This window comes from Ranitomeya variabilis, chromosome 1 (assembly GCF_051348905.1).
Source record: "Ranitomeya variabilis isolate aRanVar5 chromosome 1, aRanVar5.hap1, whole genome shotgun sequence".
NCBI lineage: Eukaryota > Metazoa > Chordata > Amphibia > Anura > Dendrobatidae > Ranitomeya > Ranitomeya variabilis.
Genome location: NC_135232.1, coordinates 202789588 through 202802520, shown reverse-complemented (window position 1 = coordinate 202802520; position 12933 = coordinate 202789588). Strand labels below are relative to the sequence as shown.

At 43.8% G+C, this 12933-nt stretch overlaps 1 protein-coding gene across 1 annotated transcript in view; it reads left to right on the top strand.

The window, feature by feature from the left end:
* The window catches only part of CCDC60 (coiled-coil domain containing 60), a 329554-nt gene that overhangs the window by 167324 nt on the left and 149297 nt on the right, over positions 1-12933 (top strand). Inside the window, exon 7 of the mRNA XM_077292073.1 lies at positions 2983-3073. Coding sequence (XP_077148188.1) covers positions 2983-3073 — 91 coding nt within the window. The remainder of the gene's footprint in view (positions 1-2982; positions 3074-12933) is intronic.

Genomic DNA, 12933 nt, shown 5'->3' with positions numbered 1-12933 from the left:
TTAGATAAGGATTGTTTTATTGTCCTGTGATTAGGGTCTGTTGTGATGACCCCACATGGTCTGATGGGCAAGTTCCTTAGTTGTAGTTAGTTGATTTAAAAAGACATAAATCCGTGTGACACATTCATTCCTGCATTTAGAGTGTCAAAGGTCGTCATCAGTTTATATTCCCAGACTCTCCTGTCTCTCTGTGCTTTGAAATTACCTTTCAATACAAGTAATTTCATGTCCATAATGTTATGATTTGGGAGACAGAAATGTATTGCCACAGGTAGATCCATTCTTTTTTCTCTTATTGTGTGGCGGTGAGAATTCATCCTTGTCCTCAGTTTCTGCCCTGTCTCCCCCACATACAGACCCCCAGTTGGACATTTAGTACAAATAATTAAGTACACCACATTAGAAGTGATGCAGCTGAATGTACCTGGTATCTTGTAGTCCTGATGTGAGTTAGGGATCTTTATCTTTATCTTACCAGGATGGTTCCTTCTGGTAGAGGACCTATTGTGAACACATCAGACTATATGAAGGAAGCAAACAGACAACTTATGGACACACGCTGCTACAAAAAATTGGAGTCGGATCCTACACAGGATTATTACAAGGAACTAAACAAGTTGATATCTTGTCTGCCCGACGTATCCATAAGAGCCAATGACCTGATACCAGAAAGTCCAAGAACAGGGACATTCTACATGCTTCCCAAAATCCACAAATCTGGAAACCCAGGAAGACCAATTATCTCATGTGTGGGCACCCTTACTGAGCAGGTATCTGGATGGGTAGAGGGTGTTCTTAAACCCCTGGTAAAGGACACACCCAGCTTCATTCAGGACACAACTGACCTATTGAATAAACTATCAGCAATAGATCCTCTACCAGAAGGAACCATCCTGGCCACCATGGATGTGGAATCTTTGTACTCCAATATCCCACACCAGGATGGATTAAATGCCTGCAAATTCTTCCTGGAAAACACAGGGACTGATGCAAATTATGTGGTGAAACTTATAAAATTCATCCTCACCCACAATTACTTTGAGTTTGACAAGAAGATCTATCTACAGGAGACTGGCACAGCAATGGGAAGTAAAATGGCCCCACAGTATGCAAATCTGTTGATGGCCAAGCTCGAAAGCGACTTTTTGTCCTCCTGTCCCATCAGGCTTCTGGCGTACTACTGCTACATTGATGACATTTTAATCATCTGGACGGAGTCTGAGCCACAGCTAAAGACGTTCCATGAACAGTTTAATCAATTTCATCCTACCATCAACTTGACACTCAACTACTCCTGCACTGAAATTAACTTTCTGGACACCATCATTAAGCTGCAGAACAATAAAATAGAGACATCACTGTATCAGAAGCCAATCGACCGTCCATCATACCTTAAATGGGACAGTTTCCATCCAAAACACATAAAAAACTCCATTGTCTACAGCCAAGCCATCAGATACAATCATATATGTTCCAACCCAATGGATAGAGATGAACACCTGGGTCGCCTCAGAAAGACCTTTTTGAATCAGGGCTACCATCCAAGAACAATTGAAAATCAGATCACAAGAGCCACCAGAATATCAAGGAATCACCTGCTACATTACAAAATTAAAGAAGAAAATAACCGGGTACCTCTAGTAGTTACCTACAATCCAAATCTGGAGGCGATAAGGGGAGCTGCATGGAAATTACAACCTTTACTGCAAAAAGATGCCCGCTTACAATCCATTTTTCCAGACCCCCCACTACTGTGTTTTAGGCAGCCCCCAAATCTAAGAAGCATCATTGTCAAGAGCTCCTTGTCCTCTCCAACAGCTGCAGGTACTTTTCCTTGCAACCAGAAAAAATGTAAAACCTGTCCATTTATAATGACCACGGACAAGATAAAGATCCCCAACTCACATCAGGACTACAAGATACCAGGTACATTCAGCTGCGTCACTTCTAATGTGGTGTACTTAATTATTTGTACTAAATGTCCAACTGGGGGTCTGTATGTGGGGGAGACAGGGCAGAAACTGAGGACAAGGATGAATTCTCACCGCCACACAATAAGAGAAAAAAGAATGGATCTACCTGTGGCAATACATTTCTGTCTCCCAAATCATAACATTATGGACATGAAATTACTTGTATTGAAAGGTAATTTCAAAGCACAGAGAGACAGGAGAGTCTGGGAATATAAACTGATGACGACCTTTGACACTCTAAATGCAGGAATGAATGTGTCACACGGATTTATGTCTTTTTAAATCAACTAACTACAACTAAGGAACTTGCCCATCAGACCATGTGGGGTCATCACAACAGACCCTAATCACAGGACAATAAAACAATCCTTATCTAAGAATTGGCCCAATATTTATGGACGTAACTGTTTATCACCCATGGTAATTTTGCTTCATGTCACCTGGCTTATCCATGGTTTTTTTCCCCTCTCCCCTTGTTTTTTTTTTTTTTGTTTTTTTTTTCCTATACTATGTTGTGCATAAATATGTGATTCTTCAGAATTTGTTTTAGTCTTTGATCGATGAAGAGACGTATGTAGTCTCGAAAGCTTGCAATTTGTTACCATCTTTTCAGTTAGCCATTAAAAGGTATCAACCACTGAGGACTCTCAATTCTAAATATTTTTCTATCTACTGGCTAACACGGTACCAAGATATATTTCTTTCCTGTATGTATATCATATAGACATATTTTCATGTATACAATTTAGGACCTCTAGAGGGACAGATCTCTAGGGACCGAAGAAGTAGTATTCGCAGCCCGGGCTTGATGCCTGAGGAAGTCCAAGCATCCCTTTGCCACATAAGAGGACCCCTTGTATTGTAAATGGTGGGGTCCTTACGATTAATTTTGAAATGACAACCAGGATCTTGAACTCCTTTATTGTAGCAGTCACCTATGTGTTCAATAAAGAAATTAAATATCAACCCAGTAATGTCACTTTTACTATTCTGTATTTCTTTAAACCAGAAATCCTGGTGGCTGTAAAACTTCATTAAGAAGAATCAATAGAGAGAAGGACATGGAGATGAAGTGGGAGCAGTTTATCATGCTGGGGAAGGTAAATGATCATTTTTCTGCCAGAAATATTTTGCTGTGTTTTACAGAGGTAAATAAATGTAATCTCCAGAAATGGAGGGCTACATATTTCAGCTACTTAATTTTCTTTTCATGAACAACTGATATACCATATATACTCGAGTATAAGCTGTGATTTTTAGCCCATTTTTTGTGCTGAAAGCCCCCCTCTCGGCTTATACTCGAGTCATACCCAGGGGTTGGCAGGGGAGGGGAAGCGGGGCCTGTCTAATTATACTCACCTGCTCCTGGTGCGGTCCCTGACTTCCCCAGCATCGGCAGCTTCTTCCTGTACTGAGCGGTCACATGGTACCGCTCATTACAGTAATGAATATGCACCTCCACCTCCTCCCATAGAGGTGGAGCCGCACATTCATTACTGTAATGAGCGGTAACGGTGAAAGCTCAGTACAGGAAGAAGCTGCAGCGTCGGGGAAGCTGGGACTGCATAGCGCCAGGAGCAGGTGAGTATAACGGGAAGGGGAGCGCTGCGCGATATTCACCTGCTCCTCGTTCCGGCGCTGCTCCTTCTTCAGCATCTTCTGCAGTGACGTTCAGGTCAGAGAGCACAGTAACGTGGTTAGTTCGCGCCCAATGTCTGAACATGAGTGCAGAAGACGCTGAAGATGGAGCAGCGCCGGAACGAAGTCAGGTGAATATTGAAAGTGCCGGGGGCCTGAGCAACGGAGAGGTGAGTATGTGATTTTTTTATCGCAGCAACAGCAAATGGGGCAAGTGTCTGTATGGAGCATCTATGGGGCATTAACGTTTGTGGAGCACTATATGGGGCAAGTGTCTGTATGGGGCCATTATTAACGTTTGTGGAGCATTATATGGGGCAAGTGTCTGTATGGGGCCATAAGGTTTGTGCAGCACTATATAGGGCAAGTGTCTGTATGGGGCCATAATTAACATTCGTGGAGCACTATATGGGGCAAGTGTCTGTATGGAGCATCTTATGGGGCCATAACATTTGTGCAGCATTATATGGGCAAGTGTCTGTATGGGGCCATAATGTTTGTGCTGCACTATATGGGGCAAGTGTCTGTATGGGGCCATAAGGTTTGTGCAGCACTATATGGAGCAAATGTCTTTATGGGGCCATAACGTTTATTCAGTACTATATTGGGCAAGTGTCTGTATGGGGCCATAACATTTGTGCAGTACAATATGGAGCAAATGTCTGTATGGGGCCGTAACGTTTATGCAGTACTATATGGGGCAAGTGTCTGTATGGGGCCATAACGTTTGTGCAGTACTATATGGGGCAAGTGTATGTATGGGGCCATAACGTTTATGCCGCACTATATGGGGCAAGTGTCTGTATGGGGCCATAATGTTTGTGCAGTACTATATGGGGCAAGTGTCTGTATGGGGCCATAACATTTGTGCAGTACTATATGGGGCAACTGTCTGTATGGGGCCATAACGTTTGTGCAGTACTATATGGGGCAAGTGTCTGTATGGGGCCATAACGTTTGTGCTGTACTATATGGGGCAAGTGTCTGTATGGGGCCATAAGGTTTGTGCAGCACTATATGGAGCAAATGTCTGTATGGGGCCATAACGTTTATGCAGTACTATATGGAGCAAGTGTCTGTATGGGGCCATAACGTTTGTGCAGTACTATATGGGGCAAGTGTCTGTATGGGGCCATAACATTTGTGCAGTACTATATAGGGCAAGTTTCTGTATGGGGCCATAACGTTTGTGCAGCGCTATATGGGGCAAGTGTCTGTATGGGGCCATAACATTTGTGCAGTACTATATGGGGCAAGTGTCTGTATGGGGCCATAACGTTTGTGCAGTACTATATGGGGCAAGTGTCCGTATGGAGCATCTATGGGGCCATAACATTTGTGGAGCACTATATGGGGCAAGTGTCTGTATGGGGCCATAATTAACATTTGCGGAGCACTATATGGGGCAAGTGTCTGTATGGGGCCATAACATTTGTGCAGTACTATATGGGGCAAGTGTCTGTATGGGGCCATAACGTTTGTGCAGTACTATATGGGGCAAGTGTCTGTATGGGGCCATAACGTTTGTGCAGCACTATATGGGGCAAGTGTCTGTATAGAGCATCTTATGGGGCCATAATCAACATTTGTGCAGCACTATATGGGGCAAGTGTCTGTATGGAGCATCTATGGGGCCATAACATTTGTGGAGCACTATATGGGGCAAGTGTCTGTATGGGGCCATAACGTTTGTGCAGCACTATATGGGGCAAGTGTCTGTATGGGGCCATAATTAACGTTTGTGCAGCACTATATGGGGCAATTGTCTGTATGGGGCCATAATTAACGTTTGTGGAGCATTACTTATGGGGCAAGTGTCTGGAGCATCTTATGGGGCCATAATTAACGTTTGTGCAGTACTATATGGGGCAAGTGTCTGTATGGGGCCATAATTAACGTTTGTGGAGCATTACGGTATATGGGGCAAGTGTCTGTATGGAGCATCTTATGGGGCCATAATCAAGGTTTGTGCAGCACTATATAGGCCAAATATCTTTATGGAGCATCTTAAGGGGCCACAATCAGCATTTGTGCAGCATTATATTGGGCAAATGTGTCTATGGAGCATCTTATGGGGCCATTATTAACCTTTATGCAGGATTATATGGGGCATATTTTAATATGGAGCATCTTATGGGGCCATCATAAACTTTATGGAACATTATATGGGGCGCCTGGTTCAATATGGATATTCAAAAACACTTAACTGTTGTGAACTATATTTGTTGGCTCCCTCTTGTGGTCAATAGCGGTATGGCACTTGGATTATCCTTCCCCAGGTTGGTACCCACCTGGTTCGTTAGGCCTTGGGTGTTCCTATTTAGACTTCCTGGAAACTCAGTCTAGTGCCTGGAATCGATGTAATCAGTCTATGTCTGTTTTCCTCCTGACTCCTGGTCCCTGAGTTTTGCAAGATAAGCTAAGTTCTGATTTCTTATTTTTGTCCTTTTGCATTTGCTCTTATTTTGTTCCAGCTTGTTCAAAATGTGATTTCTGTTTTTGCTGGAAGCTCTAGGGGGCTGATATTCTCCCCCCACACCGTTAGTCGGTTCGGGGGTTCTTGGATCTTCAGCGTGGATATTTTTATAGGGTTTTTTGCTGACCGCATAAGTCCTCTTCCTATTTTCTGCTATTAATTAGTGGGCCTCTCTTTGCTAAATCTAGTTCATTCTTACGTTTGTCTTTTCTTCTTACCTCACGGTTATTATTTGTTGGGGGCTTGTATAATAACTTTGGGGTCTTTTCTCTCGAGGCAAGTGAGGTCTTATTTTCTCTGAAGGGGTTAGTTAGTTCTCCGGCTGGTGCGAGACGTCTAGAATCAATGTAGGTACGTTCCCCGGCTACTTCTAGTTGTTGTGCCAGGATCAGATATGCGGTTAGCCAAGTTACCACTTCCCTATGAGCTGGTTTTTGTGTTTGCGGACTTAGCTGGAACTCCAGAGATCCTCTACCACTAGGATCATAACAGTATTCCAGGCCAACAAAGAGAATATTTAATGCATTGCTGAAGCGGGATTAAAAGAAAAAAAAGTTCTGAGTTTTTTTTTTTCTCCTTCCCCTTTTTCTCTGAGTGGCTTGAAGCCCTGCTGCAGACATGAATGTTCAGACTCTGATTACTAGTGTGGATCAGCTTGCTGCACGAGTGCAGGGCATTCAGGATTTTGTTACTTGTAGTCCTATGTCAGAGCCTAAGATACCTATTCCTGAGCTGTTCTCTGGAGATCGATTTAAATTTAGGAATTTTAGGAATAATTGTAAATTGTTTCTATCTTTGAGACCTCGTTCGTCTGGAGACTCAGCTCAGCAAGTTAAAATTGTTATCTCCTTCTTGCGTGGCGACCCTCCGGATTGGGCCTTCTCATTGGCGCCAGGAGATCCTGCATTGGCAAATATTGATGCGTTTTTTCTGGCGCTCGGATTGCTTTATGAGGAGCCTAATCTTGAAATTCAGGCAGAAAAAGCGTTGCTGGCTATCTCTCAGGGCCAGGATGAAGCTGAAGTGTATTGCCAAAAATTTCGGAAATGGTCCGTGCTCACTCAATGGAATGAGTGTGCTCTGGCCGCAAATTTCAGAGATGGCCTTTCTGAGGCCATTAAGAATGTGATGGTGGGGTTTCCCATCCCTACAAGTCTGAATGATTCTATGACTCTTGCCATTCAGATTGATCGGCGTTTGCGGGAGCGCAAATCTGCTAATTCTCTGGCAGTATTGTCTGAACGGACACCTGACTCAATGCAATGTGATAGAATTCAGACTAAAACTGAACGACAAAATCATAGACGTCAGAATGGGTTGTGTTTTTACTGCGGTGACTCTACACATGTTATCTCAGCATGCTCTAAACGCCTAACAAAGGTTGTTAGTCCTGTCGCCATTGGTAATTTGCAGCCTAAGTTTATTTTGTCTGTGACTTTAATTTGCTCATTGTCTTCCTACCCTGTTATGGCATTTGTGGATTCTGGTGCTGCCCTGAGTCTTATGGACTTGTCGTTTGCCAAGCGCTGTGGTTTTGTCCTGGAGCCTTTGGAAAATCCTATTCCTCTTAGAGGAATTGATGCTACGCCATTGGCGGAGAATAAACCGCAGTATTGGACACAAGTGACCATGGTGGTGCGTACAACCTTGTATGCATTAAGCAGGGAGATGAATGGAAAACTGCGCTCAATACGCCCGAAGGTCATTTTGAGTACTTGGTGATGCCTTTTGGGCTCTCTAATGCTCCTTCAGTGTTTCAGTCCTTTATGCATGACATCTTCCGGAAGTATCTAGATAAATTTATGATTGTTTATCTGGATGATATTCTGTTTTTTTCTGATGATTGGGATTCTCATGTAAAGCAGGTCAGGATAGTGTTTCAGGTTTTGCGTGATAATGCTTTGTTTGTGAAGGGCTCAAAGTGTCTCTTTGGAGTGCAGCAGGTTTCCTTCTTGGGTTTTATTTTCTCCCCTTCTACTGTGGAGATGGACCCAGTCAAGGTCCGAGCTATTCATGATTGGACTCAACCCACGTCTGTTAAGAGTCTTCAGAAGTTCTTGGGTTTTGCTAATTTCTACCGTCGTTTTATTGCTAATTTTTCTAGCGTTGTTAAACCTTTGACGGATATGACCAAGAAAGGTTCTGATGTTGCTAATTGGGCTCCTGCAGCCGTGGAGGCTTTTCGGGAGCTGAAGCGCCGGTTTACTTCGGCGCCTGTTTTGTGCCAGCCTGATGTCTCACTTCCCTTTCAGGTTGAAGTGGATGCTTCTGAGATCGGTGCCGGAGCTGTTTTGTCGCAGAAAGGCCCTGGTTGCTCTGTGATGAGACCATGTGCTTTTTTCTCTAGGAAATTTTCGCCTGCTGAGCGGAACTATGATGTTGGTAATCGGGAGTTATTGACCATGAAGTGGGCATTTGAGGAGTGGCGTCATTGGCTCGAGGGAGCTAAGCATCGTGTGGTGGTCTTGACTGATCACAAAAATCTGATGTATCTCGAGTCTGCTAAGCGCCTGAATCCTAGACAGGCTCGTTGGTCGTTGTTTTTCTCCCGTTTTGACTTTGTGGTCTTGTACCTGCCTGGTTCGAAGAATGTGAAGGCTGATGCTCTTTCTAGGAGCTTTGTGCCTGACTCTCCCGGCGTCTCAGAGCCAGTTGGTATTCTTAAAGAGGGAGTGATCTTGTCGGCCATTTCTCCTGATTTGCGACGTGTGTTGCAGAGATTTCAGGCTGGTAGACCTGACCCTTGCCCACCTGATAGATTGTTTGTTCCTGATAAATGGACCAGCAGAGTTATCTCTGAGGTTCACTCCTCGGTGCTGGCAGGGCATCCTGGGATTTTTGGTACCAGAGATTTGGTGGCTAGGTCCTTTTGGTGGCCTTCCCTGTCGCGGGATGTGCGTTCTTTTGTGCAGTCCTGTGGGATTTGTGCTCGGGCTAAGCCTTGCTGTTCTCGTGCCAGCGGGTTGCTTTTGCCCTTGCCCGTCCCGAAGAGGCCTTGGACGCACATTTCCATGGATTTCATTTCAGATCTTCCGGTGTCTCAAGGAATGTCTGTCATCTGGGTGGTGTGTGATCGTTTTTCCAAGGTGGTCCATTTGGTGCCCTTGCCTAAGTTGCCTTCCTCTTCCGATCTGGTTCCTTAGTTCTTTCAGAATGTGGTTCGTTTGCACGGCATTCCTGAGAATATCGTGTCTGACAGAGGATCCCAGTTTGTGTCCAGATTCTGGCGATCTTTTTGTGCTAAGATGGGCATTGATTTGTCATTTTCATCTGCCTTTCATCCTCAGACTAATGGCCAAACGGAGCGAACTAATCAGACGCTGGAGGCTTATTTGAGATGTTTTGTTTCTGCGGATCAGGATGATTGGGTGATCTTCTTGCCATTGGCTGAGTTTGCCCTCAATAATCGGGCTAGTTCCGCTACTTTGGTTTCGCCATTTTTCTGCAACTCTGGTTTTCATCCGCGTTTTTCCTCGGGTCATGTTGAACCTTCTGACTGTCCTGGGGTGGATTCCGTGGTGGATAGGTTGCAGCGGATTTGGAATCATGTGGTGGACAACTTAAAGTTGTCACAGGAGAAGGCTCAGCGTTTTGCCAACCGCCGCCGCGGTGTGGGTCCCCGACTTCGTGTTGGGGATTTGGTTTGGTTGTCTTCTCGGTTTGTCCCTCTGAAGGTTTCCTCTCCTAAGTTTAAGCCTCGCTTTATTGGTCCTTATAAAATTTTGGAAGTCCTTAATCCGGTGTCTTTTCCTTTGGATCTTCCTGTGTCGTTTGCCATTCACAATGTGTTCCATAGGTCTTTGTTGCGGCGGTACGTTGTGCCTATGGTTCCTGCTGTTGAGCCTCCTGCTCCGGTGTTGGTTGAGGGCGAGTTGGAGTACGTGGTGGAGAAGATCTTAGATTCTCGTCTCTCTAGACGGAGGCTTCAGTATCTGGTCAAATGGAAGGGCTATGGTCAGGAGGATAATTCCTGGGTGGCCGCCTCTGATGTTCATGCGGCTAATTTGGTTCGTGCCTTTCACGCTGCTCATCCTGATCGCCCTGGTGGTCTTGGTGAGGGTTTGGTGACCCCTCCTTAAAGGGGGGGTACTGTTGTGAACTATATTTGTTGGCTCCCTCTTGTGGTCACTAGCGGTATGGCACTTGGATTATCCTTCCCCAGGTTGGTACCCACCTGGTTCGTTAGGCCTTGGGTGTTCCTATTTAGACTTCCTGGAAACTCAGTCTAGTGCCTGGAATCGATGTAATCAGTCTATGTCTGTTTTCCTCCTGACTCCTGGTCCCTGAGTTTTGCAAGATAAGCTAAGTTCTGATTTCTTATTTTTGTCCTTTTGCATTTGCTCTTATTTTGTTCCAGCTTGTTCAAAATGTGATTTCTGTTTTTGCTGGAAGCTCTAGGGAGCTGATATTCTCCCCCCACACCGTTAGTCGGTGCGGGGGTTCTTGGATCTTCAGCGTGGATATTTTTATAGGGTTTTTTGCTGACCCCATAAGTCCTCTTCCTATTTTCTGCTATTAATTAGTGGGCCTCTCTTTGCTAAATCTAGTTCATTCTTACGTTTGTCTTTTCTTCTTACCTCACGGTTATTATTTGTTGGGGGCTTGTATAATAACTTTGGGGTCTTTTCTCTGGAGGCAAGTGAGGTCTTATTTTCTCTGAAAGGGTTAGTTAGTTCTCCGGCTGGTGCGAGACGTCTAGAATCAACGTAGGTACGTTCCCCGGCTACTTCTAGTTGTTGTGCCAGGATCAGATATGCGGTTAGCCAAGTTACCACTTCCCTATGAGCTGGTTTTTGTGTTTGCGGACTTAGCTGGAACTCCTGAGATCCTCTACCACTAGGATCATAACCCTTAACCTACTGATGTCTCAATTAATTTTACTTTTATTGGTATCTATTTTTACTTTTGACATTTACCGGTAGCTGCTGCATTTCCCACCCTAGGCTTTTATTTGAGTCATTAAGTTTTCCCAGTTTTTTATGGCAAAATTAGGGGGGTCGGCTTATACTCGAGTATATACGGTATACGCTGTGTGCAGTATCGGTAAAGCTGTGGGGCATAAAAAAGAAATGTATTACTGGGTTCTACAGCAATGTACAGTGTGTGCTACCTATCAGTGTCAAACTTTGTTTCAATTCTAATTTCTAATCTCAAAGGTGAGATATTTCGGACCCTAAGGCTGCCGTCACACTATCAGTATTTGGTCAGTATTTTACATCAGTATTTGTAAACCAAAACCAGGAGTGGAACTAAAAGAGGAAAAGTATAATAGAAACATATGCACCACTTCTGCACTCCTGGTTTTGGCTTACAAATACTGATGTAAAATACTGACCAAATACTGCTAGTGTGACAGCAGCCTAAGTGTGTGACTTTACTACAAGGTAATTGCTCAGTGACCACTGTAGAAGTAATGTACACTGCTCAAAAAAATAGAGGGAACACTAAAATCCCACATCCTAGATATCACTGAATTAAATATTCCAGTAGTAAATCTTTATTCATTACATAGTGGAATGTGTTGAGAACAATAAAACCTAAAAATGATCAACGTAAATCACAACTAATATCCCATGGAGGTCTGGAGTTGGAATGATGCTCAAAATCAAAGTGGAAAATGAAGTTACAATCTGATCCAACTTCAGTGGAAATGCCTCAAGACAAGGAAATGATGCTCAGTAGTGTGTGTGGCCTCCTTGTGCCTGTATGACCTCCCTACAACGCCTGGGCATGCTCCTGATTGAGTGTGTCTTGATAATTGCCAATAATTTCCATCTGTTGTCTATTCCATTTGCACAACGGCATGTGAAATTGATTGTCAAACAGAGTTGCTTCCTAAACGGACAGTTTGATTTCACAGACGTATGATGTACTTGGAGTTATATTCTGTTGTTTAAGTGTTCCCTTTATTTTTTGAGCAATGTGTGTATATATGTATGTATATATATATATATATATATATATATATATATATATATATATATGTGTATGTATATATACAGCTCTGGCAAAAATTAAGAGACCACTGCAAAATTATAGGTATATTATTGAGTACAATGTAAATTGTTCTTTTATTCTATGAACTACTGACAACATGTCTCCGAAGTTCCAAGCAATGTATTTTGTATTTATTTTCTGAAAATTAGAAATGGTTCATTGTCATTTAGAAACAACAATACTAATGTTTTAACTCAGGAGTCAGGAAGAGTTCAGAAATCAATATTTTGTGTAATAACCATGATTTTCACATCTTTCATGCGTCTTGGCATGCTTTCACCAGTCTTTCACACTGCTTTTTCATTCGAGAGGTTTTCAATGGAGGTTCAGGTCTGGAGGTTGGGCTGGCCATGACAGGGATTTGATGTAGTGGTCCTTCATCCAAACCTTAATTGACCTAGCTGTGTGGCATAGCGCATTGTCCTGCTCGAAAAACCAATCCTCAGATTTGGGGAACATTGCCTGAGCAGAAGGAATCAACTGTTTTTGCAGGATAACCTTGTATGCGGTGTGAGATCTTTTTGAACACCTGGAATGGACCCGCAGATCCACGACAACGAACCTCCAAAGGGTGAGCTGACCAGGTAGACCACCCCCTATACAGGGAGCGTTAGGGGCAGACCCCAGGGAGACTATTGCCGCAGAAGCTGGAACCCGGAGACAGGTAGTAGGAGGTACAAAATAGAGAAGCTGGGTGTAGGGCAGACAGAGCAGGGTAAGTTGAAGTACAGTTTGGTAACAGCCGAGTACAGGCGAGACCAAAGGAGCACTGGGAAGGGGAAGACAAAAAGGAAGCAGGACAGGACAGAGACACCAGACTAACAGAGTATGGAGCGGATACTGGGAAGG